General features: G+C 43.9%; 1 protein-coding gene across 3 annotated transcripts in view; it reads left to right on the plus strand.

Annotated features, from left to right (window-relative positions):
* Positions 1 to 15446, plus strand: part of uxs1 (UDP-glucuronate decarboxylase 1) — a 51401-nt gene that overhangs the window by 27138 nt on the left and 8817 nt on the right. For all 3 annotated transcript variants that reach the window (XM_055637106.1, XM_055637105.1, XM_055637107.1), the window contains 3 exons: positions 1291 to 1412; positions 4264 to 4383; positions 10979 to 11022. In XM_055637106.1, coding sequence (XP_055493081.1) covers positions 1291 to 1412; positions 4264 to 4383; positions 10979 to 11022 — 286 coding nt within the window. The remainder of the gene's footprint in view (positions 1 to 1290; positions 1413 to 4263; positions 4384 to 10978; positions 11023 to 15446) is intronic.

A 15446-nucleotide genomic window follows, 5' to 3' on the forward strand; every position in this document is an offset into this window, starting at 1 on the left:
GGAGGGTCAGGCAGAGGCTACAAAAAAACCCATCTCATAGTCATTAAGTCTTCATGGACTTCTATTCATACCATTTCAACCTCTTCTTAATGTTAATGAGAATAACACTGTTACTACCATAGATAAATTAGTTCAAGTTCACATACACCAATTGATTTCTACATAAACATCAGCCATTTCTGACCATTTCTCACTCCAATGGCAGCCTATAAAGTGCAATGCATATTCCTCCGTTTTTCTCCCGTGGTCGGGGCCTGGAAACGGCCGCTACAGACGGCACTATGTACAGCCTTCCCCCATCCCCCCCCGCCCACGGAGATGATCCGCGGCTCCATGTTCGCGAATCGGTGAGACCGCGGCTTCACTATGTTAAATACATAGGCCCCACGATCGGAGCACTTTTTCCCGGTAAGTTATCGCAGGCAGCTCCGAGATTAGATGTTAAAGACTTATTAGACTACAACAAGCTGCCATTAGAGAAAATGTTTAATTTATCTTGTGTTATGGATACACATAGTTTAGGTCCTCAACTTCATGAATGAATGAATGACCGAGTGAGTGAATGGGTGAGTGAGTGAATGTACAGCCTCCAAATCTCATTTTTTCACTATAAAAGGGTGCATTAAATTAATTAAAGTCCATACAGATTAATTTTCATAAGTTCAGACTTTAGATCTTACCTTTCAGTTTGAGTTGATTCACAAAGTTTCACAGGTTTCACAACTTTGTGTTGCAACATCTCAGCAGGGACTTTGCTTTCAAGGCTTTCTTCCACTTCTATCCACTTAACTGCACATTCTTCAGACTTCTTAATGCTTTTCTCACTAAATTCCAATTACCCTGCTGCAAGTTTCCACGACATGTATTCCACAAAACTAGAAAGAACCTTCATCGGAATCTCCAGTAAAACAGGCAGCAGAGAAGTCCTCTCAGCTATGATGTGTGCTAGCCTGAAGCAAAGTGCGTGATTGGCCAACTGGCATACAACTCAATGTTAAACGTGCTTTGATTGGATGAAAAATACCCGAAATTTTTCCAGTTTTTCTCTAATTTAATAAAAATGTGCAAGTCTTGTTCCTGACGAGTTTCAGGGGTGATTTATATAATATTTTTACACAAGATGCGAAAATTTCATGTATTTCTGTGACAGTCACGAAACACTGGAATAAAGCTCCTCGGCTGACAGTCTAGACTGGGCCATTTAAGATGGGAACTGTTAATTTATAGTACCGTCAAAATTTTACGAGTATGATGGTTAATCTATTTTCAAATCTTTTTTCATCAATAAAGATCCAGAGGTTCATCCGCAACGTGAAGATTATTGGGGTCATGTAAACCCTATTGGACCAAGAGCCTGTTATGATGAGGGCAAAAGAGTAGCTGAAACTATGTGTTATGCTTACATGAAGCAGGTTTGTATATGCTTCCAAGTTGCTCAGAAAAATAGATTACAATTGCTAAACTTTGGCCTTTAAGTACAGGTGCACAACCTTTTATCCGACAGCCTTGGGACCAGACACTTTTCGTAATTTGGAATTTGTCGGTCTTCGGAATGGAAATTTTTTAGCGTAGATTTTAATGGCTGGCTCAGTGGTAGAGTGCCCGGCTCATATCCGCAAGGTCGCGAGTTTGCGCCTTGATCCCGGCAGTTCCTCGGTCGCGAGTTTGAGTCTTCAGTGTAGTTTTTTTCTTGCAGAATAAATGTCTGTATGAAATGCAGTGTGTTGAATGAGTTCCTGAATTTGTAAATGTGACCGCAGCATTGAATCACCTCCCGCACTCATGTCACCCTAGCGGGGCTACATGCCCTAAGGCGGCCTAAGGCGACATTTTCACACTCTTATATCCGTGTGCAGCAGAGGCGCCAAACGTGAGCTTTGGTGTGCAGACATCCTGGAATAATTGTCTGGTTTCTTCCAGGTAGGCGATATACCCTCCCGCGCAATATACCCTCCACTTCTCTTTTTAGTTCCCCTTTCTTCCAGGACCGACCCGAGGTTCCGCTGTCACCTCTGCGGGCCACCCTCGGTGAACGCTCACTCAACTTTGTCTTGAGATTCCTACTCTCCCGCGCAATGTACCCTCACCTTCTCTTTTATGAATGGGGATTTAGTTCCCCTTTCGTCGAGGACCGACCGGAGGTTCCGCTGTCACCTCTGCGGGCCGCCCTCGGTGAACGTCCTGTCTCCCTGTCCCTGGGATAGCAGGGGGCGATCAAACAGCACAATACCCCCCCCCCCCTCCCCCCCCCCCCCCACCCCCCAACTCCAGAGGAATCCGCTCCCCGATGGGCCGCTACGGCGACAAGTGGCAGTTCGCCCACAGCCCGAGAACAAGACGCACCTTACGCACCATCAGTTTCTGCCCCTCTGAAGTTGGAGCGGGGCTGGGCTGGAGTTGCTGATCTGGGATCTCCGTGCTTGCAGTGGGTCTGGGGGTCGGTGTCCCGATGAGGGGGCACAGCTCGGGCTGTGGGCGAACTGCCACTTGTCGCCGTAGCGGCCCATCGGGGAGCGGCTTCTGGTGGTCCCGATGTCTCCCGCTAGTTCGCAGTTTTCCTCTGGAGTTGGAGCGGGGCTGGGCTAGAGTTGTTGCTGGCTGTGAGTCTCTGGGATCTCCGTGCTTGCAGTGGGCCTGGGGGTCGGTGTCCAGCCCAGCCCCGCTCCAACTCCAGAGGAACCCGGGTGGCAGATGAGGGGGCACAGCTCGGGCTGTGGGCGAACTGCCACTTGTCGCTGTAGCGGCCCATCGGGGAGCGGCTTCTGGTGGTCCTGACATCTCTCAGCTCCTGTCCAGGGGGGTGGCCGGAGACGTCAGGACCAACAGGAACCCGCTCCCCGATGCGCCGCTACAGCGACAAGTGGCAGTTCGCCCACAGCCCGAGCTGCGCCCCCTCATCTGCAACCCGGGTTCCTCTGGAGTTGGAGCGGGGCTGGGCTAGAGTTGCTGCTGGCTGTGAGTCTCCGGGATCTCCGTGCTTGCAGTCGGTGTCCCGTTGGTCCTGAAGTCTCCGGTCACTCCCCTGGAATGGAGCTGAGACTGGGAACTGTACCGCCCTTGCCCCCTCCCTCTGCAACTGCAAACAACCCCACAGTTCCCAGTCTCAGCTCCTGTACAGGGGGGTGGCCGGAGACGTCACAGCCCGAGCTGCGCCCCCTCATCCGCAACCCCAAGACCAAGACGCACCTTGCACACCATCAGCTTCGGTCCCTACGGGGAGCGTGTTCCTCTGGAGTTGGAACGGGGCTGGGCTGTTGCTGGCTGTGGGTCTCTGGGATCTCCGTGCTTGCAGTGGGCCTGGGGGTCGGTGTCCCGTTGCTCCTGACGTCTCCGGTGACTGGCACTAGCTCCGACGTGAAGACAGTGCAAAGCCCCCGCGCCGGTGCAATGGGCGGGGAGCTGGAGAGGGGAGGGAAGGGGTCACACACATGGCCGGGAAGCAGAGGGGGGTAGGTGGGGTGAAACGTAAGGGAGCGACAATTTGCTGCTGCCTGCCCGCTGAGTTAAAAAAGTTCTCATGCAGGACTCACGATACACTGTGTATCGTGTCTACCGTGGGAATTTTTTAACTGAGCGGGCAGGCAGCAGCAGATTGTCAATTATTAACCCTCCCGCGCAATATACCCTCACCTTCTCTTTTATGGATGGGGATTTAGTTTCCCTTTCTTCGAGGACCGACCGGAGGTTCCTCTGTCACCTCTGCGGGCCGCCCTCCGTGAACGTTTTCAAGGACCTTTTTTCAAGGACTGAAAAAATGTCGCTATTCGGAGGTTTTCGTTATTTGGATCTTCGGATAAAAGGTTGTGCACCTGTAGTATCTTTTAAGTTCGGTAGCATAAACATATAGCACCATGTGAATGATAATTTGAGAATGCTTGCAGTAGATCTTAATCCATATGTAATCTATATAAGTATCTTGGTGCATGTGTTCGGATTAGAATTGTTACTTTCTGTTAATCTTGCAAAAGTCTTGATGGGGTTTTAGTAGTTACATATTTAATGACATTTTTATAACATCTTTCGGTCTAAATATTACTTGTGTATAGCAAAATCACTCTTAGTTGTACACCTTATCACACCTATTTCCTGTTCAGATGAATTTGGTCATTTTAAAATGATGTTTAATTGATAATATAATGATAACATGTTTGGATTAACTGATATGGATTTAATTAATTTTGACCAATCTGTATGCTGCATATAAATCTTTTATTTCTTTGATAATGTACATATTAACGCAGGTGTTCCATATCAACGTTGCAGGAAGGAGTTGAAGTTCGGGTTGCCCGAATCTTCAACACATATGGACCTCGCATGCATATGAATGATGGCAGAGTAGTGAGTAACTTTGTTCTACAGGCTCTCCAAGGAGAAGGTCTGACTGTGAGTACAATTTGTCAATCTAGCACTGCTTTGTGTGTGTGTGTGTGTGTTGTCCGAATCTCAGTAAATTATACAGCAGAGCTTTTCCAGGCATTGATTTATTTTTAACAATTTAAAGATATACAGAAGATGCCAGTTTCTGTTGCATCTGTACCTATGAGATTAAAACCAAACTATTTTTCACTGGTTGTTAACTTTATTTATTTGATAAGACCATGTTATTGATTACTTATAACAATATATTGTCTTGCCACAGTTGAGCCATTGAAAGAATAGAAATAGTTTTGGGGATATTGGAGGAAACCGGAGCCCCCAGAGGAAACTAGCATGGTCCAGAGAGAACGTGCAAACTCCACATACACAGTACTCCAAGTCGGGATTGAACTAGGATCTCTGCCGCTGTGAGGCAGTGGCTTTACGAGCTGTGCCACTGTGCTACCCTAGAAATAATTCTGTTTCATGTAATGTCTTAGACATTCGTGGTAATATGGGCTTATAAAGAAATTCACGTATGATGTTAAACAGTCCTTTGAAAGTAAAGGAGATTTTGGAGAGCCTTCTGTTTTCAAATTTTCTTTTTAATAAAAGGAATGATATTTTTGCCCAGCCTTTTAAGTAAAGGAATCACGAGAATCCCTGCAATCAATCTGTTCCAGCTACTTTTTTACTTTTCAAAATCTTTTAATTCTCATTACATTTTCCTTACTAGCACAAACATATGTTGAATGATCTAGTTTGCTGTGAATTCTGCCCATTCAAAAGTAGACCACCTGCTATCTAGGTAGCCACCATCTCTCTTTTCACGTTTGTGTGTCTCCTGTACCTTGCAGACAAGGGAAGTTAAATTTGATACTGTGGGCATATGTGCCAACCTAAGTGCAGCTTTTGGGGAGCAGGACCTAGGCACCATCAGACCTGGCGGGTAAGTGTCAAAAGCTGCTATCCCACCCCTTTTAGGTCTAGGAGCAGAATTTGGCCATTCGGCCCATCAAGTGTACTCCGACATTCAATCATGGCAAATCTATCTTTCCCTCTCAACCCTAATTCTCCTGCCTTCTCACCATAAATCCTGATACCCTTGCTAATCAAGAATCTGTCAATCTCTGCTTTAAAAAATATCCATTGACAGCCTCCACAGCCGTCTGTGGCAATGAATTCCACAGATTCACCACCCTCTGACTTGAGAAATTCCTCCTCCTTTCCTTTCGAAAGGTATGTCCTTTTTTTCGGAGGCTACAGCCTCTGGTCCTAAACTCTCACACATTCACTCTATCCAGGCCTTTCACTATTCGGTAAGTTTCAACGTGGTTCCCCCTCATCCTTCTCTGTTTCTGTGGTCTTTCAGCATGGCGCTCTCAGTTTCACAGCACTAGTAGACGGCCGAGCAACTTGGATGAACAGTGAACAAATTCCACATGTCTGACCCAACCTGTTGCTTGTGCGTGTGTGTGTGTGCGTGTGTGTTAAACCTATCAACAGCTGAGACTACATTTTAATCGGCAGTGTTGCAGGGTCATTGCACCAGTATCTCGACGTTTTGACTATTTCTGCAAAAATAATATCGCATCCCACTATGGCAGCCATGGAAACATTTATACTGTGATAGATTTTGGATTGAAAAGCTAGTATCAATCAAGGTGATCATGAAAATTATTGGATTGTTATTAAAAAAAAAAACCTTCTGATTCACCAGTGTGTTGCTTTGCATGGCCTTTGGTGATTCAGTACACACCAATGTGATTATGCCATGACATTCAGTGGGATGTCATTCCACTGAATTACTGTTCAAAACAAGCAAGGAAAGAGTTAGGGAGGGGACGTGGCTGTGTGTTGCCAGCAATTCTGCCCAACTTCACTTTTTAGCCCGTTCTAGCATGCAAGACTGGCCATAATTGGTGGGTGTCTGTCTGCTTAATCTAGCACTCCAGCTTGACATGGTATTGTTTCTTGGCATACCTTGTGATGTACAGGGGTCATACCCAGATTTCCTGCACAGGTCAGAGTAACCCACATTGAACGGCACAAATGGGTACTTCATTTGGGAATGGATTTCGTGGTTAATCTATGGTTTCCAGTTTGGATTGTCATCTTGGTATAAATTTTTCTACACACTTTCTGAAGTCTGCGATGGCAGTAGCATACTCATCAATGTTGGCCGCTGAGTCCTTGAATGTGGATTAGAAACAATCGTGTATGAGCTCACCTATTTCCTCAGACCAGCATTGTACAACTTTCTGTACCAGATCCTTGCTCTTCAGTTTCTACTAAAAAACAAGGAAAAGGACCACAGCCTGATGATCAGATTTTTGTTTTCAAAATGCAAGCAAAGGATGGAGGAGTGGGCTTCCTTGCCCCTCTTTGCCTTTCGCAGATGCTGCCTGGTGTGCTGATTTGCTCCAGGTTTCCTCTCATGAGGAACCTTGATTACCCTTAAGTCCGAGATCGTTGTCTCTGTCTTTTCCAATCTGAACACTCATCTTCCCAACTGATGTCTTTTGGGCCATTCCCTGATGGTAATGTTCTTACAGCCCTTTTCAATGGCTATTTTCGCACAAATGGCACATTCTTGGTCTTCTCCTCTACCTTTCATCTCTCTCTGCACTCTCCTTACTTCCCACTAACTTCCCAATCACCATTCCATTATACTACAAACTGTCTTTCCCCACACCTCTCCTCCATGCAGTTAAACATGAAATGTGTATGCATTTGAATGTTGGGCAAAACATTGTTTTAATAGTTTGTAGTTTCAAAGAATCTAATATGGTAGAAGAAACTGAGCTGAGGGAACAGGACACCCATGTGTATAAAACGTAGGGCAATATGTGAGGGTCTGCTTGCAGTAAAAAATCTAATTAGTGGCAAACTGCGGTGATGGAAACAAAGTTTTAGCTCTTTGTGTATCTTGCTACTTGGGTAGTCTGTTGAAATGATCACCATAGAGTCAGAGCATAGGAACAGGCTTTACGGTCTATTTTGTCCATGCCGAGCCAATTGGCATACAGTGCTGTTCCCATTTGCCTGGATTTGACCCGTAGGTCTCTAAACAATTGCAATTCATATCTGTCCAAATGACTTAAGCCGTCATTGTAACTGCTTTTATAGCTTCCTCTGGAAGTTCATTCCAGGTATGGACAGCCCTCTGAGTGAAAAAGATGCCCCCAAATCCCTAGTAAAACTCTCCCCTCTCACTTTGAGCCTATGACACCTGGGGAATGCACAAATGCCTTCCAAATCTTGGAAGTGAGAGATGTTGCAGATTGGGGCACTATTTAAACTCTCTTGCATTATTCGGTGTATTTGTGATTTGTGTCATTTCCTGCTGCAAATGCAAGCGGACAAAGAGTCGTTTGTAAATTTGGTGATTAATGGGACCTTTCCTTTCAAACAATGAAATAAAATTGTTGAGAAATGTCAACAACAGAGAAGAACAATGAAGGACTATTAAACCAACTCGTGTCATAAAGATAAAAATGAAAGGTACAGAATGAGAGAGGACAAAAAAGACATGATGAAAGTAGAAATGATTTTTAGCCTTTTTATTTTTGATTTTTTAGAATACATGGATGAGAACTTGGCTTAAATAATTTTGTTTGTGTGATTGATTTGTACAAACTGCCAACCTATAAAATAATATTTATCTCAGTAATTATGAGCCCTACTTTCTGCTGCATGATTAATGGGCAATTACTCAGCGAATCCAGTAGGTTATTAAAAATATTGGGGAGATTAATAATGATATGCATTTGTACTTAGAAATTGCAGGAAATGTAAGTCTGTCAATTCCGGTGACTTACAGCTGCGGTATGTCATCCCTTCAAAATGCTATGTAATTTGAAAATGTACGTGGCTTTGCATTTGAAGGCAGACACTTATTTCCCCCCCAGCAAGATAAAGTCAATTATTCCCACAGATTCATAGCAAGGTGGCATTGTGCCTTAACCAGAATAATGCACTCTCAAGTCATGAGTGTGAGTAGTATGTGAAAGGCTTTGCTAATAATTAGTTATTCCACGTATTATATCATTTTCAAATGTTAGATAATGCCTTTATGTTATCAGATCTCTCCACCATCAACAATGGGGATTGCACTTGTATTTTTACTGTTCAAAGTTAGCGAAAATAGGATTTTCTGTAAATTTATGTTGAAATATTCGTTTCAATTCGACATTAGTGTTACATTAAACATTCTAGTCTTCATTTTCAAATTAATAATTGAAATTCTAATAAAAAGTGAAGCTATTCAAATGTATAATGCAATTAGAACATCGATTGCAGAGGATTAGTTATTTATCTATCATTCACTTGCTTTTATCACAATTTCCATGGGGGGGGGAAACAAATATAGATTTGCTGTTTGAAAAGCCTGTTGATTTTTAAATGAACGCTATCTTTAGCTTTCATGCCTACGACTTTCTCCCTAGCAACATGATGAACTTTTTAATATTTATGCATAAATAACATCAGAAATCATAAATCAAAAATATTTTTCTTGTTGAAAGTTGTGTCAATGACGTGTTGAAACACTTGATTTGGATTGCCAACATTTTCATTACTTTTTGATTTTTATGAGAGGCCGTCTGTTATTTAAAAAAATATTTTTATGGCTCTTCTTTGTCATTTAGAAAACTTTGTTTAAAGTAGATTATCTTCAATTTGATCACATTGATTTCCACATAACAATGTTTTGCTTATTGGTGTGTCCCATCTCACAATGTCCTCCACCCACTTTGTACTAATTTAATGTCAGCTGGAAGCATACGAACAGGAATTCTTCAAACCTGTCTTTCCATTCACTGTTTCCCAGTACCTTTTGATTTACAAAAATATTTAAACCTGCCAAACTAGTTATGCTCATCCAAGGCCAGTTTTGCTTTCCCAAGGTGTAGCACCCAGAATGTCTGTGATAGTACATGTCCAACCGCAACTTTGCTTTACTTCGACTTTTTGCATTCTACTTGCCTTTTAACTCTTTTCTGATTCCCTTCATGATATTTAACTTGTATGAGCTACAAAACTTTGGATCTCCGTTTTTGATATTTATTGTCCATTGATAACCATGATGTTTACTTCCAATTCTAATGTGAATTTGCAAACTTTGGTGGGGTGGGGAACTTGTGTCACACTTTTGCTACTTAACTATTTAAAATCACAACGATGTTTGTCCTTTTATCCTGTCTGTCCCATCGTCTGAAAATAATGAATAGATGCAGCTCTAACAGTAATGCTTGATGGATTCAGTTGGTGATGTCCTGCCCATTTGAGTACAGGTCCATTAATCCTTTCTACCTGCTGTTTCAGCCAATTTCAGAAAGGTCAGGAATTTGCCTTCAGTTCTAGGAGCTAGCTTTGACTGGACTGAGGAATCTCACCTAGTTTGACGACGGACTGCAGGAGTGGGGCGCTGTTTTGTATGGCTGCTCTGCCTGCAGTCCATCCTTTCACCCTTTTTATTTTTTATTTTAAGTCCTGTTTAAAAAAAAATGTTTGTCGGAGGTCTTCTTTGATGTGGGTGGGGGGGGAGGGGAAGGGGGAAACTTTATTTCGGAGAGGCGGCTTCCCTCCGAGCTGCTTCTTTGTCCTTTCCTCGCGGCCTACCATCGAGACTGGAGTGTCGTCTCCTGTCGGGACCGGCCAGAACCCCAGCTTCGGCGACGGCGCAGCACTGAGGCACCATCATGGAGCAGGCGATGCCTTACCGGGTCGCCGTGCGGTAAGCTCCAGAGTGTTCTGACCGCCGACTCCAACATCGAGGAGCTGCGGTCTCCAGAGCGTCCAGCCGCGGGGCGGTGCTGGATTTAAAACACCACAGAGCCTGGGATCTCTCGGCAAAATTGCCAGATTCTGAACTCCGACCAGCGTGGCCTGTGGACATCGGGAGCCGTGATCTCTGGGGAGGAAGCGGCCGTTCCAGACACTCCAAGCCGCTGAGGAGTGTTTCTCCCAAAGCAGGAGCTTCATAAGAGAGCCTGAAAACATTGGGCTGCCATTGCAGCCACTGGCTGCGGAGGCCACAAATAGGCCCCGACCTCGGGTGATCACAGAGGAAGAGGACTGAACGTTCTACTGCCTTTCCCCACAGTGGAACATTTTTATTCTGCTGTGGGGGGACGTTCATGTTAAATTCTATAATGTGTTGTGTCATTTTTCTTTATTTTTAATTTTTCTATGGATGTACGGAATCCTACTTATTTCTTCTATGTGAAGCACTTTGGTTTCAACGCGAGTTGATTTAAACGTGCTATATAAATAAAATTTACGTACTTATCTCTTTAATCAGACAAATATTTTGTTAGCAAGAGACCTTTTTGATTTTAAACAAAAAGATAGCAGGAATAGGAACTTTAAGCCAGGCAGCACCTACGGTTGGAAATGGATAGTTGACATTTCTCCAGCAGCTCTTTTTTTGGGGGGGGGGGGGGGGTTTGCTCCAGATTCCAGCATCTACAGTCTCCTGTGGTCAGAGTATCATGGTTTCTAAAATATTACTAGGTGTTAAAATGCATTCAATTTATGAAATACTGTGGGGATGCTGGACTATGTTTTTACATACATTTATTTATAGGCAACTTCATTTTTTTCCCTCCTGTGTTCACAGGTTTATGGCTCAGGCTCTCAAACAAGGTCTTTCCAGTATGTGAGGTAAGACATGGTCAATTCATCAATGTTTTCTCCAGTCCATCAATAACCATTTTGTGCATAGTAAACTTAGAAAAATCGGATCCTTTGACCCAAGCATGACAAAGGAAGGAGTTTGGCAGAATAACTAGATCCAAGTGGGAGATGTCGAGGGAAGGAAGGAACTGAGAAGTGTTGTAGCTGGCTTTGATACCAAACAATGAGCTAGTGATTTGGGAGTTGAGGTACTGTGTTGGGGTTTAATGTGGGAGTCATTTTCAAGTGAAGGAATGAGTGGAACTGCACGTTCATGTTCTTTGTCATTCATTTGTTCTGATCAAAATGGAATCAAATACACATCCCAAGCCTCGAGTCCTGATTCTATGAATCTCAGTCCCAATACCAAAGATAACCAGAGGAGGTATCCCTACTCTGCAAAGATATGGCCATGCCCATTCATTGCAATAAAATAATCATCTTGTGACCACAGGCTTCATTTGAAATGAAGCAAGAGGAAGTGAACTAACTAGTGTTAGCTTCATTATCTTTTCTCCCCTGTAGAGGACTGTGGGTTTTGTAATTTCTTGAACATGGTGTTTTAATTCCCTTAAAGGGCACCAAAATTAGTTAAAATTCTGTTTAACCTGTTTAACCTTTGGGCAGCTTCTGATAGTCTGCAGCATTAACTGCTGGCATTGTGGCATCCAATCCTAATTTTCTCGTCATTTTAACATATAGCATTAAAAACTTGACATCCTTTCACAATTTTGTTGTACCTTTTTGCCTTTTTTAATTGTAAATTGTTATTGCACACATTGTTGCAATTCACCAACAAGCATTGTGCAGTGCGATCTCTAAATGCAATATAGTTTTTTTTAGTTTGGAGATAGTTCTGAAATAGGCCCTTCGGCCCACCGGGTCCGGGCCAACCGGCGATCCCCGCACATTAAGACCATCCTGCGCACATTAGGAACAACTTACATTTATACCAAGCCAATTAACCCACAAACCTGCACGTCTTTGGAGTGTGGGAGGAAACCGAAGATCTCAGAGAAAATGATGCAAGTCACGGGGCGAACGTACAAACTCCGTACAGACACCTCCTGTAGTTGGGATCAAACCCGGCTCTCCGGCGCTGCAAACGCTGTAAGGCAGCAACTCTACCGCTGCTGCACTGGGCGCCACTGTTCAAGAAAGTTGCTAAATTATTTTGTAAAAAAAAACTCTTGGTAACTAAAGTTGTTTGTATTCTTAGAGGATATGAGCAAGATGGAATGCAATACAATACTATGAACTACCTTTTGTTTAATTTCATGGCATTAATAACGTCACTAAAGTTGTTATTTGAAGTCTTCATCCTCTCCAGAAACCTAGGCTTGAATTTGATTTATTTTGTCCTAAATATAGTTAGATTTTATTGTGCATTGTTGTGTCTTTGAGCTTATTTTGTCATTATAGTTATAAATTATTTGTGTGTAAAATTAGTGCAATTCCAGCACCAAATTGCCTTTGCCAGCTTTTAATGTCTTAGAAATATATTGGATATGTAACTAGCAGACGCTTTGTGGTACTGATCATGAGGCCAGAGAACTTCATATTATTGAAAGTTTTATTGATAGCAATTGATGACTGTTATAGAAGGAATGGTATTTAACAAAATGAACCAAAAGCAAAGGTACACAAAAATGCTGGAGAAACTCAGCGGGTGCAGCAGCATCTATGGAGCGAAGGAAATAGACAACGTTTCGGGCCGAAAACTTTCTTCAGACTGATGGGTGGGGGGAGAAAGAACAAAAAGGGGAGGAGGAGGAGCCCAAGGGCGGGGGGATGGGAGGAAACTGCTCAAGGGTTAAGGAAGGGGAGGAGACAGCAAGGGCTAGCAAAACTGGGAGAATTCAACGTTCATGCCAGCCGGACGCAAGCAACCCAGGCGGAATATGAGGTGCTGTTCCTCCAATTTCCGGTGTTGCTCACTCTGGCAATGGAGGAGACCCAGGACAGAGAGGTCGGAATGGGAGGGGGAGTTGAAGTGCTGAGCCACCGGGAATTCGGGTAGGTTATTGCAGACTGAGCGGAGGTGTTCGGCGAAACGATCACCCAACCTCCGCTTTGTCTCACCGATGTAAATCAGCTGACATCTAGAGCAGCGGATGCAGCAGATGCGGTTGGAGGAGATACAGGTGAACCTTTGTTGCACCTGGAACGACTGCTTGGGTCCTTGAATGGAGTCGAGGGGGGAGGTGAAGGGACAGGTGTTGCATTACTTGCGGTTGCAACGGAAAGTGCCCGGGCAGGGGGTGGCACGGAAGGGAAGAATTGACAAGGGAGTTGCGGAGGGAGCGGTCTTTGCGGAAGGCAGACATAGGGGGAGATGGGAAGATGTGGCGAGTGGTGGGGTCACGTTGGAGGTGGCGGAAATGGCGGAGGATTATTTGTTGTATTTGCCGGCTGGTGGGGTGAAAGGTGAGGACTAGGGGGACTCTGCCCTTGTTGCGAGTGCGGGGATGGGGAGAGAGAACAGTGTTGCGGTGTATGGATGAGACCCTGGTGCGAGCCTCATCTATGGTGGCGGAGGGGAATCCCCGTTCCCTGAAGAACAAGGACATTTCCGATGCTCTGGTGCAATATTACAGTGCCCTTCATAATGTTTGGGACAAAGACCCATCTTTTATTTATTTGCCTCTGTACTCCACAATTTGAGAATTGTAATTTTTTTAAATCACATGTGGTTAAAGCACACATTGTCAAATTTTAGTAAAGGGTATTTTTATACATTTTGGTTTCACCATGTAGAATTTACAGCTGTGTTTATACATGGTCCCCCCATTTCAGGACACCATAATGTTTGGGACACATGGCTTCACAGGTATTTGTAATTGCTCAGGTGTGTTTAATTGCCACCTTAATGCAGGTATAAGAGAGCTCTCAGCACCCAGTCTTTTCTCCAGTCTTTCCATCACCTTTGGAAACTTTTATTGTGTTTATCAACATGAGGACCAAAGTTGTGCCAATGAAAATCAAATAAGCCATTATTTGACTGAGAAACACAAATAATACTGTTAGAGACATTAACCAAACCACAGGCTTACCAAAATCAACTGTTTGGAACGTCATTAAGAAGAAAGAGAGCACTGGTGAGCTTACTAATTGCAGAGGGACTGGCAGGCCAAGGAAGACCTCCACAGCTGATGACAGAATAATTCTCTCAATACAATAAAGAAAAATCCCCAAACACCTGTCCGACAGATCAGAAACACTCTTCAGGGGTCAGGTGTGGATTTGTCAATGACCACTGTCCGCAGAAGACTTCATGAACAGAAATACAGAGACTACACTGCAAGATGCAAACTGCTGCTTTGCCGCAAAAATAGGATGGCCGGGTTACAGTTTGCAAGAAGTACTTAAAAGAGCGACCACAGTTCTGGAAAAAGGTCTTGTGGACAGATGAGACAAAGATTAACATATCAGAGTGATGGAAAGAGCAAATTATGGAGGAGAGAAGGAACTGCCCAAGATCCAAAGCATACCACCTCATCTGTGAAACACGGTGATGGGGGTGTTATGGCCTGGGCATGTATGGCTGCTGAAGGTACTGGCTCACTTATCTTCATTGATAATACAACTGCTGAAGGTAGTAGCATAATGAATTCTGAAGTGTATAGACACATCCTATCTGCTCAAGTTCAAACAAACAAAGGCCGGCGGTTCATTCTACAGTGAGACAACGATTCCAAACATACTGCAAAAGTAACAAAGAAGTTTTTCAAAGATTAAAAAATGGTCAGTTGAGTGACCAAATCAATCATCCAATCTGAACCCAATTGAGCATGCCTTTTATATGCTAAAGAGAAAACTGAAGGGGACTGGCCCCCAAAGCAAGCATAAGCTAAAGATGGCTCAAATACACCCAGGCAGAGCATCATCAGAGAAGACACCCAGTAACTGGTGATGTCCATGATTCGCAGACTTCAAGCAGTCATTTCATGCAAAGTATATGCAACAAAATACAAAACATGTTTACTTTCATTTACATGACATTGCTGTGTCCCAAACATTATGGTGCCCTGTATGTATAAACACTGCTGTAATTTCTACATGGTGAAACCAAAATGTATAAAAATGGTCTTTATTAAAATCTGGCAATGTGCACTTTAACCACGTGATTTCCCCCTCCCCTCCCCCCCCCCCCCCCCCCTATTACAAATCTCAAATTGTGGAGTACAGAGGCAAATAAATAAATGATGGGTCTTTGTCCCAAACATTATGGAGGGCCCCTGTATATGGTGCATACTGTGCTGTAAGCAGGGTTGGAAATCACGAGGGGAGGGAGGGGGGCACACGTCCCCCTCCTGTTTTGAGAGATGGGATGATTTCCCCCCTCCCATTTTTTTGTAATCCAGATTTTACAAACCGGGTGAAATCTCCGCTTTATGCGAGACAGTGGGGGG

Source organism: Leucoraja erinacea, chromosome 6 (genome assembly GCF_028641065.1).
Source record: "Leucoraja erinacea ecotype New England chromosome 6, Leri_hhj_1, whole genome shotgun sequence".
Classification (NCBI taxonomy): Eukaryota; Metazoa; Chordata; class Chondrichthyes; order Rajiformes; family Rajidae; genus Leucoraja; species Leucoraja erinaceus.